Below are 22,807 nucleotides of genomic sequence, written 5' to 3'. Positions count from 1 at the left end.
AATGGATGGAAGCTTGGATGGATGGATGAACAAAAGAACGAACGAGTGAATGACAGAATTGGCAGGGAGCATAGTGCTGGCAGGGCAGTAGGACACACTTGAGGCACAGCAACGCTCAGATTTAAATTCCCAGAGGCCAGAAGTGGCCGGATCCTCCCTGAGCGGGTGGGGCTGGGGCGTCCGCTTCTCTCCGCCCCTCTGCCGGTAGGTGCAGCAGCTTCGCCGCCGCCGCCGCCGCCGCGTGCAAGGGCTTCTGGGAGCCCAGACTTGGGGGTCTGGAGTAAGGGGCGCAGGAGGCCGCCATCTTGAGTTGTGATCCTGGTCTCTGTACTCATCGCTAGGGGCGGAGTGCTGACCCCACAGTTACCGCAGCAGCCGCCGCAGTCGGGGACTGGAAGTCAGGGCGCCGGCTCGTGCCACTTTAATGGGTAAGTGAGAGTGACGCACGCCAGGTGGGGTGAGCCTCGGGTTTGGTCCTTTCGGGAGCTACTAGTTCCCGAGGCCACTGTGTTTCTCTCTTCCCCTACAAAGGCTTCAGGGCCGGGCCGGGTTCTCTCAGCTTCTCTAGAGGGAGACAGCGGTGGCGGGGGCGTGGCAGCCAGACCTTTGCCTTGAGGACGCGAAGGCGCAGGGAGCTCAGAGCCTCTCCGAGAGCCAGGCTGATGCTCAGGAGCTTCGGGCGCAGGATCCTCTGGCCGCTCTGCTCCGCTGTCTCTCGGTAGTTTTTTTTTTTTTTTTTTTTGGTATATGGTCTTATCAGACGTTGCCTGTCACTTCAGAGGCTCAGCAGTCTGTTCCGCAGCTCAGCTTGTTAGAAGTTCCTTCGTGTCGAGAATAAGGCAGGTTCGGTCCCAGGGGCCTACGTGTCGCACCCCTCTACCTCCAGCCGCTGCCGTCCACCTGGCGCAGATGCTCGGAAGGGCTCAGGCCAGCGCGGGTTAGATGCTTCTGCTAGCCCACTTCCAAGGTGACAGTTTAAGTGTCTCCTCACTAATGCACAAGAGATGAGAGCAATTGAAAGCTGTGAGAAGGGATGGTGCTACTTCTAAAGAATGTGACACTGGCATTAACTCTTCGTCTTTTTGAACGCTTTTTTAAAAAACCTTCTGATGTCTCTTAGTTACAGCATTCCATGATTTATATTTTTAAAAAAGTGACTTTCTCTCATGGTAAACAGGAAATAGCTTTGTCCTTTAGATCCTCAAGTACTGCTTGTTTGCTTGTAGGGGCTCTGGTTGCTGCACTTTCCGCTTTGTACTGATCTTGTCATTTTACTAACAGACACCCAAGCCCATAGAAACGCAGGCTTTATGGAGACAAGAAATTCCGTTAATATGTATTAGAAAAAGTTCAGATTCCAGTTGTTTGCCCAACCTCAGCACAGTTTTTTCAAAGAGCGGAGTCAAAAATAAGCTTATGACTGAAAAAAAAAATTCCTCTGGCAACTTTATAGTGTTTGAATGGCATTTATTATATTTGAAATAACTTGTATGAGACAGCAGGCTTTGAAGTACAGTCTTTTAGGCTATATTCCAGAGAAAGAAAATCCCCTTGGGTGAGGCAGCTTTAAAAAAAATCATTTCCCTTGAACTTTATATCCCCTTTAAAGTAACTGCAGTGAGGATGCAGACGTTAAACAAGAGACAAGAAGTTAGTACTATAGAAGGAAAACGAACAAATGATATATGAGTTGCTGGGGTGAGATTTTATTTGGTTAGCATTTATACTGAAAGATTTTAATTTGTCATTGCCTGGATTGATGGTGTTAGGAGTACTGTCTGCTGTATGTTGGGAGGCACAAGGTGATTCAATCAGATGTGGGGAGAAAATATTAGAACTTCTGCTTATCTTTTAAAGCTATTCTTTTTTAAAAAAATTTCTGTGAATTTATAATTGGATAGTTTATTAAGTTAGTAATACGCATATATAAATAAACAAGCATATTGAAGGTGAATTCCCAAATGTATTTTGTGTGCATAGGATATGTGATCAAAAGTTTAGAGGCCAGTGGCCTAGAAGATGCCTAATATATAGGTGGTAAGTATTGTAAAGAGGTTTATTGCTGCGAACATTTCATTTTGCTAAGATATTTTATACTGTTGAGTGTAATTCAACAACTAATGTGAAGCCCAGTTTGCTTGGTAATTAACTTTGTTTTTCCCTTCCAAGAGCCTAAGCTTTTATTAGTGCAACAGAACTTTTATATATAAAATAGAGAATAATGCTAAACGTTGTTATTAAGAAAGATTGAACTGTTTCTAGACATAAGTGTTTGTAGGTGCACACAGTATTGCTAAAATTAATTTATTGACTATAAAGATATTTGTTGATTATACATGTATTTTAATTGCACAACTATATACATGTGTTAAGAGGTGCAAAGTACTTTTTAAATCACTGGAAAGTCCTTAGCCCTTTCCATTCTACCTTTAGTTCCACCACTAAAGAAATTTTTCTGTCTTTACCAGTGACCTAATTATCAAGTCTACCTTCCTATGGCACTTGACTTATTGGCCTGCCGTCTATGGGGTCACACAGAGTCGGACACGACTGAAGTGACTTAGCAGCAGCAGCAGCAGCAGCAGACACTAAATATTTGGCGGGATAAATCAATGAATGAATAAATTGAGTGACTTTTTTTTTTTTTAGTGTCACTGCATCTGAAATATTTCTTTATCTTTTAAATTCCCTTCTTTTTCGTGACTCTTATTTTCTTCTGATCCTTCTATGTATGTTTGGTTTCATTTGCTTTCCATTTGCCATAGAAATGTGAACATCCTTAAGATTTCTCCTTTGGGTGTCTTTGTTTTGTAGCTCTAATGCCCTTAAGTGATCATTCAATACTCTTTTCCTGAGTTTGACTTATAATTTTTAACCATCGATAAATCAAAACCTGTTTGTGCTCTATGTACTATAAATTTAACACATTTAAGATTAAAGTCCCTATACATCATTAGAATGGCTGCAATAACAAAATTCTAACAAGGGTAGCCAGGATAAAGAGCAACAGTAATAGCTAATGGAAATGCAAAGTGGTATACTTACTTTTCAGAATGGCAATTTGTTATAAGATGTGAAGCATATTCTTGTCCTGTTATCCATAGATTTTACTCCTAGATATTTACCTGAGAGAAATGAACACTTATATTTACACAACCTGTACATGAGTGTTTATAACAGTTTTATTTGTAACTGCCCTAAACTAGAAACAACCTAAATGTTCTTTAGCTAATGAATCAATAAACTGTGGTATATCTGTACAACAGAATATTACTAAATAATAAAGAATAAATTTTGATACATGCCAACAATATGGTGACTTACAGATACATTATGCTAAATGAAAGAAGACAATTAAGAATATATACTGTTTATTATTTCATTTATGTGAAATTTGGGGAAAGGCAGAGCTATGGAAATAGTGGTTGCCAGGTTTTAGGAATAGGAGAAGGACTAAATAGGAGCAGCATGAGGAAGTTTTGGGGGGAATTATGAAGCTGTTCTATATCTTAATTTTATATGCCTGAGCATTGTATCAAGTTCGTAGAACTGTGTACTGAGTTATTTTTGCTGTATGTAAATGAAAAATAAAATAATTGAATTCATTGTTTTCATCTCAAAAACAAGGAGATGAAAAACAAAACCAGCACTCCAGTCCTCCATCTGTATTCCCTATCTTGGGTTATTTTGTCATTATTCTGAAAGAGTTCATGCTGAAAACCGTGAAGTCATCCTCAACTCCTTTCTCTTCCTTAGCACATATCCCTTACGTTCCCTTGGCCTCTAATTCTTATTGAATCAATATCTGCATATTTCTGGAATCAGTCTGTCTTCTGTGTTTTTCAGTGCAGCTACTTATTTACTTTAGGTCTTTTATCATCAAAGTTTGAAACAACCTTCTCTTTAATTTTTTAATTCTTCTCCTTAGGATCAAGACCAGATTTCTCAGCTAGATTGCAGGAACTATATATTTCAACCTTACCCACCTTTCTAGTTTTATCTCCTGCCCCTTTTAAAACACATTTTATGTTTATATGCTTTGTATATTTATAAAATGTTTTTGTGTTAGTTTTTTAATGCATGTATAATAAAACTACTTAAAGTATAGAAATATTTCAGTATTTTAAATGAACTGATTATACTCTAGTACTGTAAATTGGTATTGTAGTCATAACTCAAGTCCTGACCTGTGTGGTTTTAGTTCTTTAGGCAGTTCCTTAAGTAAATGAAAGAAGCCAGACACCAATAAATATATAAGGTGTGCTTACAGAAACTTGATGCCATATTTTATTGAAAATAAGACAATTCATTGCTGATTATTTCCTGATCTTTCCAGAAGCTGTGATTTAGAAGTTTTTTATCCAACTGTTTTATGATTATTTCCTGGCTAACAGTTATTTTAAGATGCACCTCACTTATAGAAAGGTTAAAAGGGATAGGAGAGTGCCTCTCTGAATCAGTGAAATTAGAATAATGACTTTGTGTTTAGAACAAAATCTATTATTTGTTTGATAGTGAAGTCCTAAAACATTTGATCATTTTCCTCCAATTTTGATGTGGTGGTGAGAGGATATATTCATTGTACGTAATTTTTAGGATGAGTTCTGTTGGTGTATTTAATCCACGAGCCTGAATTTAGTTGCCCCAGAGTAAACATCTCATGTTATTTTGAAAGTAATTGATATCTATTTTCTTCTCTCCTAATCTTAAAGATGCCATGGCTAGTCCAGGGAAAGATAACTATAGAATGAAAAGTTATAAGAATAAAGCCCTAAACCCCCAGGAGATGCGTAGACGAAGAGAAGAAGAAGGAATACAGCTTCGAAAACAAAAAAGGGAAGAACAGGTAGGTGTTTTAAAATATTTAATTCTGTTATTGCTAATTTTTAGATAATTTTAAATGAAAAAAATTTTTCTAGGAAATTGAATATAAATATATTTTTATTAGAATCCAGTAATATTAGCAAATTCATGAATCAGAATTCTGTGCTATTTTTAATCACTGACAAGAATGACTTTTCTATTCCATTGATAAACCTTTTATGTCAATATTTCTACCCCAGTGCTAAGACATATTTTCTCTTGAGCCTATTTGTATCACTTCCACTCAGCGTTGTAAAATTTGCCCCCTAGAAACACATTAACTGTATTCATTTGACACTATGTGGTTTTCATAACCCTTGCCTCAAAATTAACTATAATCGTTTTCCTGTGCTACTCATACTGTTCCTCCTATAGTCTCATCAGGCAGACTTCTTAGCCTTCTCTGTTTGAGCTTTATATATGGAACTTAAGAAACAGAAAAATTCAATTAAAAGAATGCATCTCCACATGTTTCATTCCAAGATATACTGAAATTTAAAAGTATTCATAATAAGTAGAAGGGTATGGGCCTCACATACATGAATTAAAACTACAATGTAAAAGGGACTAGCAATGTAGAAAGTAAAAAAAGCCCTGTTTTAGAAATATGATTATCCCCCCAGTTTATAGCATCTAACATAGTCTCTACTATATTACAGTAGGTACTTAAGAAAGAAAAGTCTGTTGAATAAAATGAATAGGAAAAGAACTCTGTAGAGACTGAGGAAGAGCAGAATTTTATTTAGCTGTCAAAAAGATTATGATACCAGATTTTTTTATCAGTTTTGATTTCTGAAATATACCTGTAAATCTTGCTCAGTGACTTGACCATGTCTCTTTCTTCCTCTCTCTTTTTTTTTTTTATGTTCATTCAGTTATTAACCATAGGGTCATCTTTCCTGACTAGAGAAGGCAATGGCAACCCACTCCAGTGTTCTTGCCTGGAGAATCCCAGGGACAGGGGAGCCTGGTGGGCTGCCGTCTGTGGAGTCGCCTAGAGTCGTACACGACTGAAGCGACTTAGCAGCAGCAGCAGCAGCTTTCCTCACAGTTGTTCTTGTTCCTTGTTCGTCTGATATACTGGCTCTGTTAATATATCACGTTATCTCACTCATATAACAGATTTGCTTTTCTTCTTAGATATCTCATAATTCAGTGTAGGCATATGTGCTTTTCCAAGTGCTGTAAAATATAAATGTGTGTTCTGTTTATGGTACTGGAAATTGGTTAAAAGACCTGAGATTAAGAATGTCCCAAAGCAGGCTATAGGACAAGAGCTAATCTAGCCCCAAATATTTAACTTATCTTGAATAATTTATGTGTTTATGGTATGGTGATTACAAAATACTAAAATATTCAGAACTTTAAGTGATAAAATGATTGTTTTGTTCACTTAAAGGAAAAAATAATTCTATGGAAATTTACTGTTTTATGGAAAACTTGATGTATTATTTCTCTTTATTATAGTTATTCAAACGCAGAAATGTCTCTTTGCCTAGAAATGATGAATCTATGTTAGAAAATCCTATCCAGGATCCAGACATCAGTTCCACTGTACCCATTCCAGAGGTAGATATTACAAATATATTTCAAATTATATTTCTTCAGTATTTCAGAGATGATACTATAAAATTATTAATGTAAAATATTTAGATAATAATTATATTTTCTGTGTTTTAGGAAGAAGTTATTACTTCAGATATGGTTCAGATGATTTTTTCTAATAATGCTGATCAACAACTAACAGCTACACAGAAATTTAGAAAGCTACTTTCTAAAGGCAAGAATTATTTTCAGTGTGCTTATTTGATGTTACTTATTTCCTGATGTTACAGGAATTTGTAGTGCAGTTTTGTTAGTTTTTTTTATTTTAAGACACTTTCTTTGCCAGTATGTCTTAATTTGTTCTATAATAATCTCTTTTTAAAAACCATTATGCTGTCAAAGTAACACATGTTGATTATAAAATATCTGCAGATATGAAAGAATTTAAAGAAGCAAAAAAGTCCCAAATCAGTCCCATTGCTAAGAAAGTTAGAGACACATATTTCTAAATTCTTAAAATATTTTTCAGACTTTTTAAAAATGGCAGCATGACAGCAGAGCATGAATGTAAAATAATTTAATCAGATACTTCTTTTTTTCCAAATTTTAAAAATTTTAATTTGTATTTTATTTTGGGTGGGAATAAAAGCATTAATAATATTATGTATTATCTTGTTAATGTTTTATAACTGTAAGAGCAGTTTAGGCTATAGTCTGGAATTTACATTTTGAAGAATCCAGACTTTTCATGTAGAACACCAAAACAAAACTTTGTAGTATTTTACTAACTTTGCAGAAATCTCCCAATTTTTGAAAAAGTTAGGATAGCCAATTTGTAGAAAAAGGAAAAGGAAGAAAGTCTATTCCTTTTTTTTTTCCTTTTGACCACATTGCTTGACTTGTGGGAACTTAGTTCCCAACCATTGAACCTGGGCCCCCTGCATTGCAAGTACACTGGACCGCCAGGGAATCCGAGAAATAGCTTTAAGTGTGCATTTATTTTAATTGTATTTACGTTTTGCATTTATTTTAAATTTGCATTTAAACTTCTTGGAGATTTTATTATTCTCTTAAGTCCTCACCTGTCATGAGAGTTTATAAAGAATTCTAGATAGTTCAATAGCATTTTTGTAAATAACATCTTGAGAAGATAGGACTTGTCTGGCTGAAAGACATTAGGCAGTTCATGGTTGATAGTGAAAGGGACATCCCTGCAAATTGGAATATGGTTATAAAGAATTAGAAGGACTGATATCCTTAGAATGATTATTATCCTTTGATTGATGTTCTGAGTATTGGACTGAAATACTCCCATACTGTAAAGGTGACCTCCTAAATAGCCTTTAATTTATCAATTTAAAATATTTGTATAGGAAATATTTATAAATTTTCTTACTGTTACGCTAATGAAAAATAATTTGCTTTTTTTTGTGTTTTTTTTTTTTGGTAGTAAACATTGCAGTTATGAGAGCATTTGTTTTCTTCAGTTCCATCCAGCTAAGGGTTTCAAATCTGGGCAGTGAAATCTAGGAAAGAGTTATTTTGTGTGTCCTGTTAACTGACACATTGTGCTTTTATATCTGCATAATAGCTTCATTCTTTTTTAATCTTTAGAACCTAATCCACCAATTGATCAAGTTATACAGAAACCAGGAGTGGTACAGAGATTTGTGAAATTTCTTGAAAGAAATGAAAATTGTACATTACAAGTGAGTTCTGTAGTTTACGTTCTTAATTATCTCTTTCCAGAAATGACATAGGATTAGTTTCTAGTGAAAGCAACTTCTACAATACTGAATATATTGTAAGCATTCAGTAAATATCAATAAGTGGCAATTAAAGGTGGTGCTACCTGTCTTGTCCTGGTCAAGTTTACAGTGCTAATATTTTCTAGGAACTATTTATTTCTAGGAACTATTACTTTCTCTAGAAACTATTATCATTAAACAATTTTTTTTTGAAAAATATATTTAAAATAATTTGTAATTATAAGAAAAATTTTATAGTTGTCAACCTTTAATAACTTCTGCTTTAGTTGTTAAATCATAAATCACAATGTTAACTTACTTAATGGTTAAATTTATTTTGGCTCCTAACTAAAGTTGTAACTTTTTAGTATAAACTCTTATACCTCTTAAAACATTTTTATCTGATTGATCAGTTCCTTTTTTTTTTTTGAAGAAAGAACAAATCAGTATAATCTACTTAAAATGTGACCAAAGTTAAGTGTGTCTTAAAGAGTGTTGCTTCTCAGTTATAGTGAAAATTTTAAGATGTCTTCCAAGTAATTGGCTACTGAAAGTATTGAAGTTTGCAAATATTTTACTGTTTAAGATTATTCTTCCTGACTTCCATTGCTATATATATATTCTTAAGTAAGTGTACAGGATGGAATTATATCTATTAGGAATTGTGCAAGACCTACACCTACTTTGTCAGTGCTCTTATTGGTATTAGAGAACTGTTCCTGGTATTTGAGTAATTTGAAATTACATCTTAGAATAGTGTTCCACTTAATCTGAGTAATTTGGGAAAGATCCTCTCTCTAGGTATAAGCAAAGAAATGTGCTGCACTTCTGAACATTACCCATCGTGAGCTTTATAAAAAATGCTGAGTATGTTTACAATAAGGATAGTCTTATTGTCAATTAAGTGATAGTGCTGTAAGGACTATTAATCCACTAAAATCTATCAACTAGAGTCTTTACATAATAGTGCTGTAAGGGCTAGAAATCATGGTTTGGTCATTCACTTGATTTGTAAGCTCTGAGTCCAAACTAAAACCTAAGCCTCCTGATAGCTAGTTTATTATTTGGCTCTTTAATTCTAGGTGATTGAAAGAAGAAATGAATGGATAAAATTGAATGTTAGTTTAAACAATACATTGTATAAGGCATTGTAGTTACAGATTGGTAAGATATTTCTCTCTGCAGAAATTCTTCACTCTGTTGGGGAAGACAAACTCCTAAGCAGATCTGTGATCCTATAGTATGCTTAGTGCTAACAGAAAATTATACAAAGTGCTTGGAGAGCAGAGAACATAGCAGCTTATGTTTACAATGTTACACAGCTAGTCTTAAAGGGGGAATGAGAGTTTAACAGGCTGAATAAAAGGAAAAGTAATTTCAGGTTGTGAAAATAGCATCTGTAGAAAGCACAGCACACAGTATTCAAGAACATTGGGGATTTGAGTGTTTATCAATCATTGTGTGTGTGTGTGTGTGTGTGTGTGTGTGTTAGTCACTCAGTCATGTCTCTTTGTAATCCTGTGGCCTATAGCCCTCCAGGCTCCTCTGTTCATGGAATTCTCCAGGCAAGAATACTGGAGTGAGTTGGGATTTTGTTCTCCAATTAATCATTATACTTGAAACCTAGTGAAATTCAACAGTGTGTTCTTGGGGCAGCTATATGGTGTGCCATATTATCCAAGTTAATATGAAATATGTTGTTCAAATGTAGATCTGACTATACCAAAGAATGCTCAAACTACTGCACAATTGCACTCATCTCACACGCTAGTAAAGTAATGCTTAAAATTCTCCAAGCCAGGCTTCAGCAATATGTGAACCATGAACTTCCAGATGTTCAAGCTGGTTTTAGAAAAGGCAAAGGAACTAGAAATCAAAATGCCAGCACCCGCTGGATTATGGAAAAAGCAAGAGAGTTCCAGAAAAACATCTATTTCTGCTTCTTTGACTATGCTAAAGCCTTTGACTGTGTGGATCACAATAAATGGTGGAAAATTCTGAAAGAGATGGGAATACCAGACCACCTGACCTGCCTCTTGAGAAACCTGTATGCAGGCCAGGAAGCAACAGTTAGAACTGGACATGAAACAACAGACTTGTTCCAAAGAGGAAAAGGAATACATCAAGGCTGTATATTGTCACCCTGCTTATTTAACTTATATGCAGAGTACATCATGAGAAACGCTGGGCTGGAGGAAGCACAGGCTGAAATCAAGATTGCTGGGACAAAGATCACTAACCTCAGATGTGCAGATGACACCACTCTTATGACAGAAAGTGAAGAAGAGCTAAAAAGTCTCTTGATGAAAGTGAAAGAAGAGAGTGAAAAAGTTGGCTTAAAGCTCAACATTCAGAAAACTGAGATCATGGCATCCAGTCCTATCACTTCATGGCAAATAGATGGAGAAATAGTGGAAACAGTGACTGATTTTATTTTTCTGGGCTCCAAAATCACTGCAGATGGTGATTGCAGCCATGAAATTAAAAGATGCTTACTCCTTGGAAGGAAAGTTATGACCAACCTAGATAGCATATTAAAAAGCAGAGACATTACTTTGTCAACAAAGGTCCGTCTAGTCAAGGCTATGATTTGGATTATGGATCCATGGATTATTATCCATATGATTATGGATGTGAGAGTTGGACTGTAAAGAAAGCTGAGCGCCAAAGAATTGATGCTTTTGAACTGTGGTGTTGGAGAAGACTCTCGAGAGTCCCTTGGACTGCACGGAGATCCAACCAGTTCATCCTAAAGGAAATCAGTCCTGAATATTCATTGGAAGGACTGATGCTGAGGCTGAAACTCCAATACTTTCACCTGATGTGAAGAGCTGACTCATTTGAAAAGACCCTGATGCTGGGAAAGATTGAGGGCAGGAGGAGAGGGGGATGACAGAGGATGAGATGGTTGGCTGGTATCACCAACTCTCAATGGACATGGGTTTGGGTGAACTCCAGGAGTTGGTGATGGACAGGGACGCCTGGAGTGCTGTAGTTCATGGGGTCGCAAAGAGTCGGACACAACTGAACGACTGAACTGAACTATACTAAGTTCTGTTCTGAGAGTGCGTTTGTCAGTCCAGTAAAGTTACCCTATGTACCCAACTAACACAATTGGCTATATAGTACTGTACTGTAAAAGGTTTGTAATACTTTCTACACAAATAATCCATAAAAAACAACCAAAAAATAAAGAAAACATTTTTAATCGCATAGTGTACTACCTGAAAAGTACAGTAGTATAGTACAGCAGCTGGCATGCAGGGGCTGGCATGCCAGGCGAGAAGAGTTACTGACTGGAGGAGGGAGAGAAAGTGGGAGATGGTAGAGCTGAAGGATCATCAACAATACGAGAGGGAGGTTAAGCTGCAGTTTCACTCTTGCCTGATGTTGATGGAACACACGTTCACATCTTTGAACGTTTGCATCTTGATGGTTCATATGTAGGGGACTTACTTGTAATTGAGAGGCCTCAAACTGGGGACCTACATGTTTGGCCTGCACATGTTTTAAAATATATAAATTTAGATATCAGGTTTTCAAAAGTTGAAGAATTTCAAATGGAAGTCTAGATTTGGGGCTGCTTTTTACAAATCAGAAGAATTGGCATTTTTGCCACATAAAGATCCTGTGGAGTCGAATAGGAGCTCTGCCTCTTTTTTTTTTTCCTTTTTAAAAATATAACCATTTTCTCTAGTTTTATCTGTACTTTTCATGCCTTTCACTAATGCTTTTTATTATACTTGTCTTAATCATAATACCTACCTTAATTTGAGAAGTTGTCTAGGCTAAATATTTTTAAAGCTATTGACACTCCTTAATTATCAGGTCTGATTTGCTAGTTTGTTAGAGAACCATGAGTTAAATTTTTCTCAATTGCATCATTATAAATCCATCACAGATAAGTATATCTGAATTCTGATTGATATGAGTAACTTCCCGGAGGCTCTGCTCCTTGAAAGAATACCACAAGTTCTGTGGCTCTGCTAATAATGAACTCTTTCACCTTGAACTAACCACCTAAATGTATGGCTTTCTAATTTTTCATATTTCTTAAGTGAGGAGGTTAGGAATAGATGATCCTTAGGGAAACAAAAGTACCTTTTATGATTCTAAGCTCCATAAATATTCTGTTTATTAAGTAGTGTGTATCATTTTGTTTTAAACTGCTTGATTTAGAAAACCTGGCTCCCTAATAGTAAACATCAGAGGTTTTATATGAAATATAAATTCAGATGTGTTCATTTATTGTTCATGATTTTATAAATTTTTATTATATTCTTCTCAGTTCTTATTTTTCCAGATTGAAGAGCCCTTTTTTTAAAAAATATTTTTACCTATCAAATCTGATTTCACATTGAATCTTATTAATCGTAAGTGAATCTTTCTCTCAGACTTGTTCAGCTGAGTCTTGACTCCCTCTCTTCTTCCTTTCTTCCTCCTTCTGGTGTTTCTTTGGGGCTTTCATTTATTTTGCTTTTATTTTTCCTTAGTTTGAAGCTGCATGGGCATTAACTAATATAGCATCTGGAACTTTTCTGCATACCAAAGTAGTGATTGAAACTGGGGCTGTTCCAATTTTTATCAGACTTCTTAATTCAGAACATGAAGATGTTCAAGAACAGGTAAGTTTCTAATTTGAACTGTTATATCTACTAGATTTTAATTTTCTCTTGAAAGTGCCGTTTGTCATTGATTATAATTTGAAATTCATTTTTACCAAGTTGCCTGTGCATTACATTTGTTAGAATATAATAGTTTCTGTTTAGTGTCAAATTAGAAGAAAGGAAGAATGAATTCTTTTATGTATAATCCCGGCCTTTGTACATAGATTTCAGCTATTGAGAATTACTATTCCCATTTATAAAAGAGCATACTGAGACCCAGAAAAGATAGTAATTTACCCAAAGTCACAGTGAAGGGCTGAGCCAGGTTTTAAACCTGGACCAGTCTGACTCCTTGTTCTTTACATGTATGTAGATTATTTTATTGTTTCTTTTTGATATATCACATTATTTTTTAATAAACCATTTTAGATTGGATTTTATATATAAATTATAGTTGTTGTAACAGGGAAAATTTAATCACATGTAACTTTTACCATCTAGAGAAAGTCAAATGTTTTGTTGTTTTTGTTTTGATTCATGTTCTTGCAAATTGATCCGTCGATCTCACTACCATTCCATTTGTTTGTTTATATTTTTATTTTAATGTTATATTTTTTCCCACTTAATATTATTGGGAGCCTTTTCTTATGGCATTTATTATTCTTGAAGAAAATTTTACTGCTTACTCATTATCCATTCAGGTAGCTGCTATAATTTATCTATTCGTCAGTAGTTGTACAATTGAGTTATTTCTACCTTATTGGTGTTAATAATATTGTGGTGAGCATCATTATATATCAATCTTGATAGTAATATGTTTTGTTATTAATATATGCCTTGATTATTACATTAGGGAAAAATGATTATACTCAAAAGCTTTTAAATGCTATTACTATTTCAAAATTGACTTCCAAAATGTTATAAAAATTGATATCCCACCAACAAAATACTTCACAGGGTGCAAAATGTCATCACTTTAAAAACTTTTTCTTAAAAATGTAAAAAATAAACTTAGGTCTAGAGTAGATATTAAAAATATTAGTGTAAATTTTAAATGTTAAAATATAATTTTCCCAGTTGAAATATTAACTTATGTCTACTTTTGTACTTATATGAGAAACTTGAAATGAAAATATAATGATCATTTGCATTTGTATAATTTCTTATCTAATTGAAATTTAATACATGAATAATTTGATTTTTACTGTCATTTATTTAACCTGGACTATCTCTAAGCTTATTTTTAAGCATCAATTTAAGACAGTTCTCACATTAGCTTTACCTTAGTTTACAATGCTTTATCTCTCCTTCCTTTCTTCTTTTACAAGTCAGTTCCTTCTCAGTGAGTGGATTCTTTGGCATAGGAGCAAACCTCTAGCATAGGTAATTGTAAAATTCCCTAAATGGATATATAGTTGACCCTTGAACAAAACAGTTTTGAATGTGTGGTTCACTTACACACAGGTTTTTTTTTTTTTTTTGCAATAAATGCATACTGCGGTACTACACAATCCAAAGTTGGTTGAGTCTGCAAGTAATCTTGGGTAAGGAGGGCCAACTTGAAAGTTATACATGGATTTTTGACTGCAGGGGTTGGTGTCCCTCACTGCCAAATTGTTCAAAGGTCAACTATATTTTATCTATCCATGTAGATTCAAAGTAGACAAACTATCTCCTTCTTAAAGAGAATAAACACTTCACTAGCATGTAAGAAAACGTTTTTAAATGCCCCGTGTTTTAATTTGACTAAAAATATTATTAAAGATACTTTTGAAGTTTTCCTTTCTTGTCTACTGGCATGTTTTTTTTAACATCTTGAAAACTCATCAGTTTTTTCCTTTTACAATAAAATTTCATTATTAAGAGACAATCTTATTTAAGATATTGTCGTAAAAGAATATTTTTATTATTTTTTGAAGGCTGTTTGGGCACTTGGTAATATTGCTGGTGACAATGCAGAATGCAGAGATTTTGTTTTGAATTGTGAAATACTTCCACCTCTTTTAGAGTAAGTACTTTAAGTTTATCACAATTAAATACTATTAACTTTTGGAAAAGCAAACTATTTTCTACACTATATTTCTACACACACATTTGCTTCTTCAGTGATACTTTTAAATTTTGCTTATGTTTGGCCAAGCCTGAAGTAGCTTGAAATTGCATAAGACTAACAAAGAAAATTTCCGGTTGTATCATATCTGTCTTTTATGTTCCCTTAAGCCACACTTCACAGCATTCATTGCTTACTTGATGCCTACTGTGCTAAAACAATTATTCTAGAGAACACGGATAAGTAGTAGTTTTTAACACACTAAAAATTTAAAAGTTACTAAAGCAGATAGTATAGCATTGAGTTGATGAACAGATGATGTGTTGAACTTGTCAGATTTTCATATTTGATTTTGAAATGTTCAGAGAACAGAGAGATTTTTTTTCAGAATTAGAATTTTACTTAAAATGACTTAGCTAGTGGTTTCTTTTTCTAATACTTTATGCTTTTTTTAAGAAAAAAAGCTACCCTATAATACAGGGTTCTTTACAGAAATGACAAAATTATTTGAAAGATAGGTTTATTTATCCAAGTTGGTTATCATTTACTGAGAGAATTTTTATTTAGGCTGAATACCATTGGCAAATAGTGAAAAAGGAAAAAGTAATTGACATATTTTGAAAGGGAAAATTTTACTCTTAACATTTCTATGCCATTCGCCATCCTTTCCAAGCTTAGAAATTAGAGTATGTTTTTAGATACAATTTTGTTTTGTTTTTAGATACAAATAGAAAGAATATGTTTTTAGATACAGTTTTGCAAAATATATTTTATTGTTTCAGAAAGTGTAACTTTCCAGGGACAAAATGGATTTCTCAGCATCATTTCACTCAACTCACTTAACTGTGTATGAGTACTTAACTATGTACTTAACTATGTTCAGGCCACTGAACCACTTGTGATTTCATTTACTTTGGGCTTATTCAAAATAATATCTGAGCAGTTAGTCCAATTATAAAGAAAAATACTGATTTAGGGTTCAATATCAGAATTATTTTGACGTTCATACTACTAAAAGTACCTCTTAAATTTTCAACTTGGGGTTTTTCTGGCCTGATTTTATGGTTTGAAGATTAACTGTGAGCACTTTGTTTCTTTTTTTACTTTGTCTCTAGGTCATATTCTTTGCTCTCTATCTTTGGGTCATTTATTATTTGTTAATATTTAAAGTCGATAATGGTTTATGAAATAGTAAGTAAGCATTTCTTAGTTCTAATTACTCTAAATGTTCTAAGGATCTTTTAATTATGACTAAAGAAACCAAACTAAAAAGCAAAGGTCTAATGAAAAGCAAACAGTACCTAGCTATCTAATCATGGTTATAAACATAATAAATTTCAGAAAAAGGGTAGGTTTAGAAATTTTCAAAGTTTAATTAAAAAATTGAGAAAGGCGATAAGAAGGAAGGTATGTCAAGATGTTCTCACCATGGTTGGTCGAAAGGAAAAATGTTATTAACTTTAAGAAGATTATGGACAATCTGTAGTTCACATTGAAGTTAAATTAACATTTAGCTAATGTGTTAAGTCTGTATAAAATTTTTATTGATGTAATACAGTTTTATCAGTTCTGCCTTTTGATTCTCAGTAAATGTAAACCTTTTACTATTATGGACTTTCTATTATGGACTTTATATACTGATAGGGTGATTTAGTCACCAAGTCGTGTTTGACTCTTGCGACCCTATGGACTGTAGCCTGCCAGGCTTCTCTGTCCATGGGATTCTCCAGGCAAGAATACTAGAGTGGGTTGCCATTTCCTTCTCCAGTGGATCTTCCCAACCCAAGAATTGAACCCGAGTCTCTTACCTTTCAGGCAGATTCTTTACTGACTAAGCTACAAGGGAAGATCCCAATATACTGATACAGCTTTGTTGTTTTAATTTAATGCAACTTTATAATATAGCAAATTTGGACAAGAAAAGATGTGTAATTTCTCATAATACTCCCATTAATACAAGGAGGATAATATACATCACAGCTTGGCCAAGTACAGTCTTCATGCCAAATTTGGCCTGTCCCCTGTTTTTGAAAATTAAATTTTACTGGATCACATCAATTTTCTTACTTAATGTCTGTGGTTGCTTTCATGCTATACCAGCAGAGTTCAGTAGCTGTAATAGAGAAAGGCCTGTGAAGCCAAAAGTATTCACTGAAAAGTTTGTCAGTTCCTGATATAGTAAGTCAGTGTAACTAACTGATTTCTAAATCAGTTATGGTTTTAGGAGGTTTCAAATACTCTTTATAGCAGAACTTTTAGAGCATATTTTTTGTGTGACAGAATATACACAATAAAAAATTTACCATTTAGAAGTGTACAATTTACTGCCACTCAGTATGTTCACAGTGTTTCTCAACCATAGCAACTGTCTAGTTCTAGAACTTTCTGTCATCCCAAACAGAAATCCCAATACCCTTTTTTCCAAGTATTTGGATAACACTAATCTGTTTTCTGTCTTTGTGGATTTGTCTATTCTGGATATTTTACATAAATGAAATCATACACTGTGTGACCTTTTGTGTCTGCTTCTTTCACTTAGCATATGGTCTTCAGGGTTCATTCATATCGTAGAATGTATCAATACTTCATTCTTCTTATAATTAAATAATATTCCATTATATGGATATACCACATTTTGTGGTACATTCATCACTTGATGGTCATTTGGGTTATTTCCACCTTTTGGCTACTGTATATATATAGTACTCTTGTGAACATTTGTGCACAGGTTTTTGTTTAAACACCAGTATTTTCAATTCTTTTTAGGTATGTACCTACCAGTGGAATTGCTGGGTAATGTGCTAATGCTGTCTTTACCTTTTACCACCAGACTTTTTCCATAGTAGCTGCACCATTCTATTTCTACCAGCAACATGTGAGAGTTCCAGTTTCTCACCAACAGTTGTCTGTTATTCTTTTTTTTTAAATTGATTTATTTATTTTAATGGAGGCTAATTACTTTACAGTATTATGGTGATTTTTGCCATACATTGACATGAATCAGCCATGGGTGTACATGTTTCCCCCATCCTGAACCCCTCTCCCACCTCCCTCCCTATCCCATCCCTCTGGGTCATCCCAGTGCACCAGCTTTGATTACCCTGTTTCAGGCATTGAACTTGGACTGGTCATCTGTTTCACATATGGTAATATACATGTTTCAATGCTATTCTCTCAAATATTCCCACCCTTGCCTTCTCCCATAGAGTCCAAAAGTCTGTTCTTTATATCTGTGTCTCTTTTGCTGTCTCGCATATAGGGTCATTGTTACCATCTTTCTAAATTCCATATATATGCGTTAGTATACTGTATTGGTGTTTTTCTTTCTGGCTTACTTCACTCTGTATAATAGGCATCAGTTTTATCCACCTCATTAGAGCTGACTCAAATGTGTTCTTTTTAATAGCTGAGTAATATCCCAGTGTGTATATGTACCACAGCTTTCTTATCCATTCATCTGCAGATGGACATCTAGGTTACTTCCATGTCCTGGCTATTGTAAACAGTGCTGCAATGAACATTGGGGTACGTGTGTCGCTTTCAGTTCTGGTTTCCTTGGTGTGTATGCCCAGCAGTGGGATTGCTGTGTCATATGGCAGTTCTATTTCCAGTTTTTTAAGGAATCTCCACACTGTTCTCCATAGTGGCTGTATTAGTTTGCACTCCCACCAACAGTGTAAGAGGGTTCCCTTTTCTCCACACCCTCTTCAGCATTTATTGTTTGTAGACTTTTTGATAGCAGCCATTCTGACCTGCATCAGATGATATCTCATTGTGGTTTTGATTTGCATTTCTCTGATAATGAGTGATGTTGAGCATCTTTTCATGTGTTTGTTAGCCATCTGTATGTCTTCTTTGGAGAAATGACTGTTTAGTTTTTTGGCCCATTTTTTGATTGGATCATTTATTTTTCTGGAATTGAGCTGCATGAGTTGCTTGTATATTTTTGAGATTAATTCTTTGCTAGTTGCTTCATTTGCTATTATTTTCTCCCATTCTGAAAGCTGTCTTTTCACCTTACTTATAGTTTCCTTTGTTGTGCAAAAGTTTTTAAGTTTAATTTGGTCCCATTTGTTTATTTTTCTTTTATTTCCATTACTCTGGGAGGTGGGTCATAGAGGATCTGGCCATGATTTATGTCAAAGAGAGTTTTGCCTTTGTTTTCCTCTGGTAGGAGTTTTATAGTTTCTGATCTTATATTTAGGTCTCAAAATAGATTACCATTTTGAGTTTATTTTTGTGTATGGTGTTAGAAAGTGTTCTGGTTTCATTATTTTACAAGCGGTTGACCAGTTTTCCCAGCACCACTTGTTGAAGAGAGTGTCTTTTCTCCATTGTATATTTTTGCTTCCTTTGTCAAAGATAAGGTGTCCATAGATTTGTGGAATTATCTCTGGGCTTTCTGTCTGGTTCCATTGGTCTATGTTTCTGTCTTTGTGCCAGTACCAAACTGTCTTGATGACTGTAGCTTTGTAGTATAGTCTGAAGTCAGGCAGGTTGATTCCTCCAGTTCCATTCTTCTTTCTCAAGATTGCTTTGGCTATTCAAGGTTTTCCTAAGTATTTTATTCTTTTCATTGCAATGGTGAATGGGATTGTTTCCTTAATTTCTCTTTGTTTTCTCATTGTTAGTGTATAGGAATGCAAGGGATTTCTGTGTGTTAATTTTATATCCTGCAACTTTACTATATTCATTGATTAGCTCTAGTAATTTTCTTGTTGTGTCTTTAGGATTTTCTATGTAGAGGATCATGTCATATGCAAACAGTAAGAGTTTTACTTCTTTTCCAATCTAGATTCCTTTTTTTCTTTTTCTTCTCTGACTGCTGTGGTTAAAACTTCCAAAACTATGTTGAAAAGTAGTGGTGAGAGTGGGCACCCTTGTTTTGCTCCTGACTTTAGGGGAAATGCTTTAAATTATTTGCCATTGAGAATAATGTTTGCTGTGGGTTTATCCTATATGGCTTTTATTATGTTGAGGCATGTTCCTTCTATGCCTGCTTTCTGGAGAGTTTTTATCATAAATGAGTTGTTGAATTTTGTCAAAGGCTTTCTCTGCACCTATTGAGATAATCATATGGCTTTTCTTTCAATTTGTTAATGTGGTGTATCACATTGATTTGCAAATATTGAAGAATCCTTGCATCCCTGGGATAAAGCCCACTTGGTCATGATGTGTGATCTTTTTAGTATGTTGTTGGATTCTGCTTGCTAGAATTTTCTTGAGGAGTTTTGCATCTATGTTCATCAGTGATATTGGCCTGTAGTTTTCTTTTTTTGTGGCATCTTTGTCTGGTTTTGGTATTAGGGTGATGGTGGCCTCGTAGAATGAGTTTGGGAGTTTACCTTTGCAATTTTCTGGAAGAGTTTGAGTAGGATAGTTGTTAGTACTTCTCTAAATTTTTGGTTGAATTCATGTGTGAAGCCATCTGGTCCTGGACTTTTGTTTGTTGGCAGATACTTGATTACAGTTTCAATTTCCATGCTTGTGATGGGTCTGTTAAGATTTTCTATTTCTCCCTGGTTCAGTTTTGGAAGGTTATATTTTTCTAAGAATTCGCCCATTTCTTCCGAGTTGTCCATTTTATTGGCATATAGTTGCTGATAGTAGTCTCCTATGATCCTTTGTATTTCTGTCTTGTCTGTCGTGATTTCTCCATTTTCATTTCTAATGTTATTGATTTGATTCTTCTCCCTTTTTTTCTTGATGAGTCTGGCTAATGGTTTGTCTATTTTATTTATTTACTCAAAGAACCAACTTTTAGTTTTGTTGATTTTTGGTGTATCGCCTTTGTTAGTTTTTCATGTATTTCTGCTCTGATTTTTGTGATTTCTTTCCTTCTGATAACTTTGGAGTCCTTCATTTCTTCTTTTTCTAGTTACTTTGGGTGAAAAGTTCAGTTATTTATTTGACTTTTCTCCTCTTTCTTGAGGTAAGGTTGTATTGCTATGAACCTTCCTCTTAGCGCTGCTTTTACTGAATCCCATAGTTTTTGGGTTGTTGTGTTTTCATTTTCATTTGTTTCTATGCATATTTTGATTTCCTTTTTGATTTCTTCTCTGATCTGTTGTTTATTCAGAAGTGTGTTGTTTAGCCTGCATATGTTTGTATTTTTAATAGTTTTTTTCCTGTAGTTGACATCTAAGTGCATTGTGATCGAAAAAGGTGCTTGAAATGATTTCAGTTTTTTTGAATTTACCAAGGCTAGATTTATGACCCAGGATGTGATCAATCCTGGACAGTGTTCTGTGTGCACTTGAGAAAAAGGTGAAATTCATTGTTTTGGGGTGAAATGTCCTATAGATATCAATTAGGTCTAACTGGTCCATTGTATCATTTAAAGCTTGTGCTTCCTTGCTAATTTTCTGTTTGGTTGATCTATCCATAGATGTGAGTGGGATATTAAAGTCTCACACTATTATTATGTTATTGTTAATTTCCCCTTTCATACTTGTTAGCATTTGCCTTATGTGTTGAGGTACTCCTATGTTGCTGCTGCTGCTAAGTCACTTCAGTCGTGTCCGACTCTGTGTGACCCCATAGATGGAAGCCCACCAGGCTCCCCGTCCCTGGGATTCTCCAGGCAAGAACACTGGAGTGGGTTGCCATTTCCTTCTCCAATGTGTGAAAGTGAAAAGTGAAAGTGAAGTTGCTCAGTCGTGTCCGACCCTTAGCGACCCCACGGACTGCAGCCTACCAGGCTCCTCCATCCATGGGATTTTCCAGGTACTGGAGTGGCTTACCATTGCCTTCTCCGGCTCCTATGTTGGGTGCATATATATTTGTGATTGTTATATCTTCTTCTTGGATTGATCCTTTGATCATTATGTAGTGTCCTTCTTTGTCCCTTTTCATGGCCTTTATTTCAAAGTCTATTTTATCTGATATGAGTATTGCTTCCCCTGCTTTCTTTTGGTCTCCATTTGCATGGAATATCTTTTTCCAGCCCTTCACTTTCAATCTGTATGTGACCCCTGGTTTGAGGTGGGTCTCTTGTAGACAGCATTTATAGGGGTCTTGTTTTTTCATCCATTCAGCCAGTCTTTGTCTTTTTGTTGGGGCATTCAATCCATTTACATTTAAGGTAAGTATTGATAAGTTTGATCCTGTTGCCATTTTGGTGTTTTGGGTTTGATTTTATAATCTTTTTCTGTGTTTCCTGTCTAGAGAAGATCTGTTAGCATTTGTTGAAGAATTGGTTTGGTGGTGCTGAATTGTCTCAGATTTTGCTTGCCTGTAAAGCTTTTGATTTCTCCTTCATATCTGAATGAGATCCTTGTTGGGTACAGTAATCTGGTTTTTTCTCTTTCATCACTGGTTCATCACTTTCATCACTTTAAGTATGTCCTGCCATTCCCTTCTGGCCTGACGAGTTTCTGTTGAAGGATCAGCTGTTATCCTTATGGGGATCCCCTTTTATGTTACTAGTTGCTTTTCCCTTGCTGCTTTTAATATTTATTATTTGTGTTTGATCTTCATTAGTTTAATTAATATGTGTCATGGGATGTTTCGCCTTGGGTTTATTCTGTTTGGGACTCTGGCTTTCTTGAACTTAGGTGCCTATTTCCTTCCCCATTTTAGGGAAGTTTTCAACTATTATCTCCTGAAATATCTTCTCATGCTCTTTCTTTTTGTCTTCGTCTTCTGGGATACCTATGATTTGAATGTTGGTGCGTTTAACATTGTCCCAGAGGTCTCTGATGTTGTCCTCATTTCTTTTTATTCTTTTTTCTTTTTTCCTCTCTCCTTCGTTTTCCACAATTCTATCTTTCACCTCACTTATTCTCTCTTCTGCCTCAGTTATTCTGTTGTTGGTTCCCTCCAGAGTGCTTTTGATCTCAGTATTGCATTATACATTATTGATTGACTCTTCTTTATTTCTTCCAGGTCCTTGTTAAACATTTTTGCATCTTCTCAATCCTTGTCTCTAGTCTATTTATCTGTAACTTCATTTTGTTTTCAAGATTTTGGATCATCTTTAATATCATTTATTC

General features: G+C 35.0%; 1 protein-coding gene across 2 annotated transcripts in view; it reads left to right on the top strand.

Annotated features, from left to right (window-relative positions):
• The first annotated feature begins 232 nt into the window (after positions 1 to 232).
• KPNA5 (karyopherin subunit alpha 5) overlaps positions 233 to 22,807 on the top strand; it is a 45,246-nt gene continuing 22,671 nt past the window's right edge. The window contains exons 1-7 of one of the 2 annotated variants that reach the window (XM_055433062.2): positions 233 to 428; positions 4,713 to 4,846; positions 6,331 to 6,432; positions 6,544 to 6,643; positions 8,023 to 8,117; positions 12,650 to 12,781; positions 14,683 to 14,771. In XM_055433062.2, the coding sequence (XP_055289037.1) occupies positions 425 to 428; positions 4,713 to 4,846; positions 6,331 to 6,432; positions 6,544 to 6,643; positions 8,023 to 8,117; positions 12,650 to 12,781; positions 14,683 to 14,771 (656 nt within the window). In that variant the 5' untranslated portion in view covers positions 233 to 424. Of the gene's footprint in view, positions 429 to 562; positions 719 to 4,712; positions 4,847 to 6,330; positions 6,433 to 6,543; positions 6,644 to 8,022; positions 8,118 to 12,649; positions 12,782 to 14,682; positions 14,772 to 22,807 lie in introns of those variants that run through there. The other variant, XM_055433063.2, reaches the window with a different exon arrangement.

The sequence above is a fragment of the Moschus berezovskii genome, chromosome 10 (genome assembly GCF_049115385.1).
Source record: "Moschus berezovskii isolate FMDL1 chromosome 10, NW_MosBer_1.0, whole genome shotgun sequence".
In the NCBI taxonomy this organism is placed as follows: domain Eukaryota; kingdom Metazoa; phylum Chordata; class Mammalia; order Artiodactyla; family Moschidae; genus Moschus; species Moschus berezovskii.
This window is presented reverse-complemented; position numbering and strand designations above follow the sequence as displayed.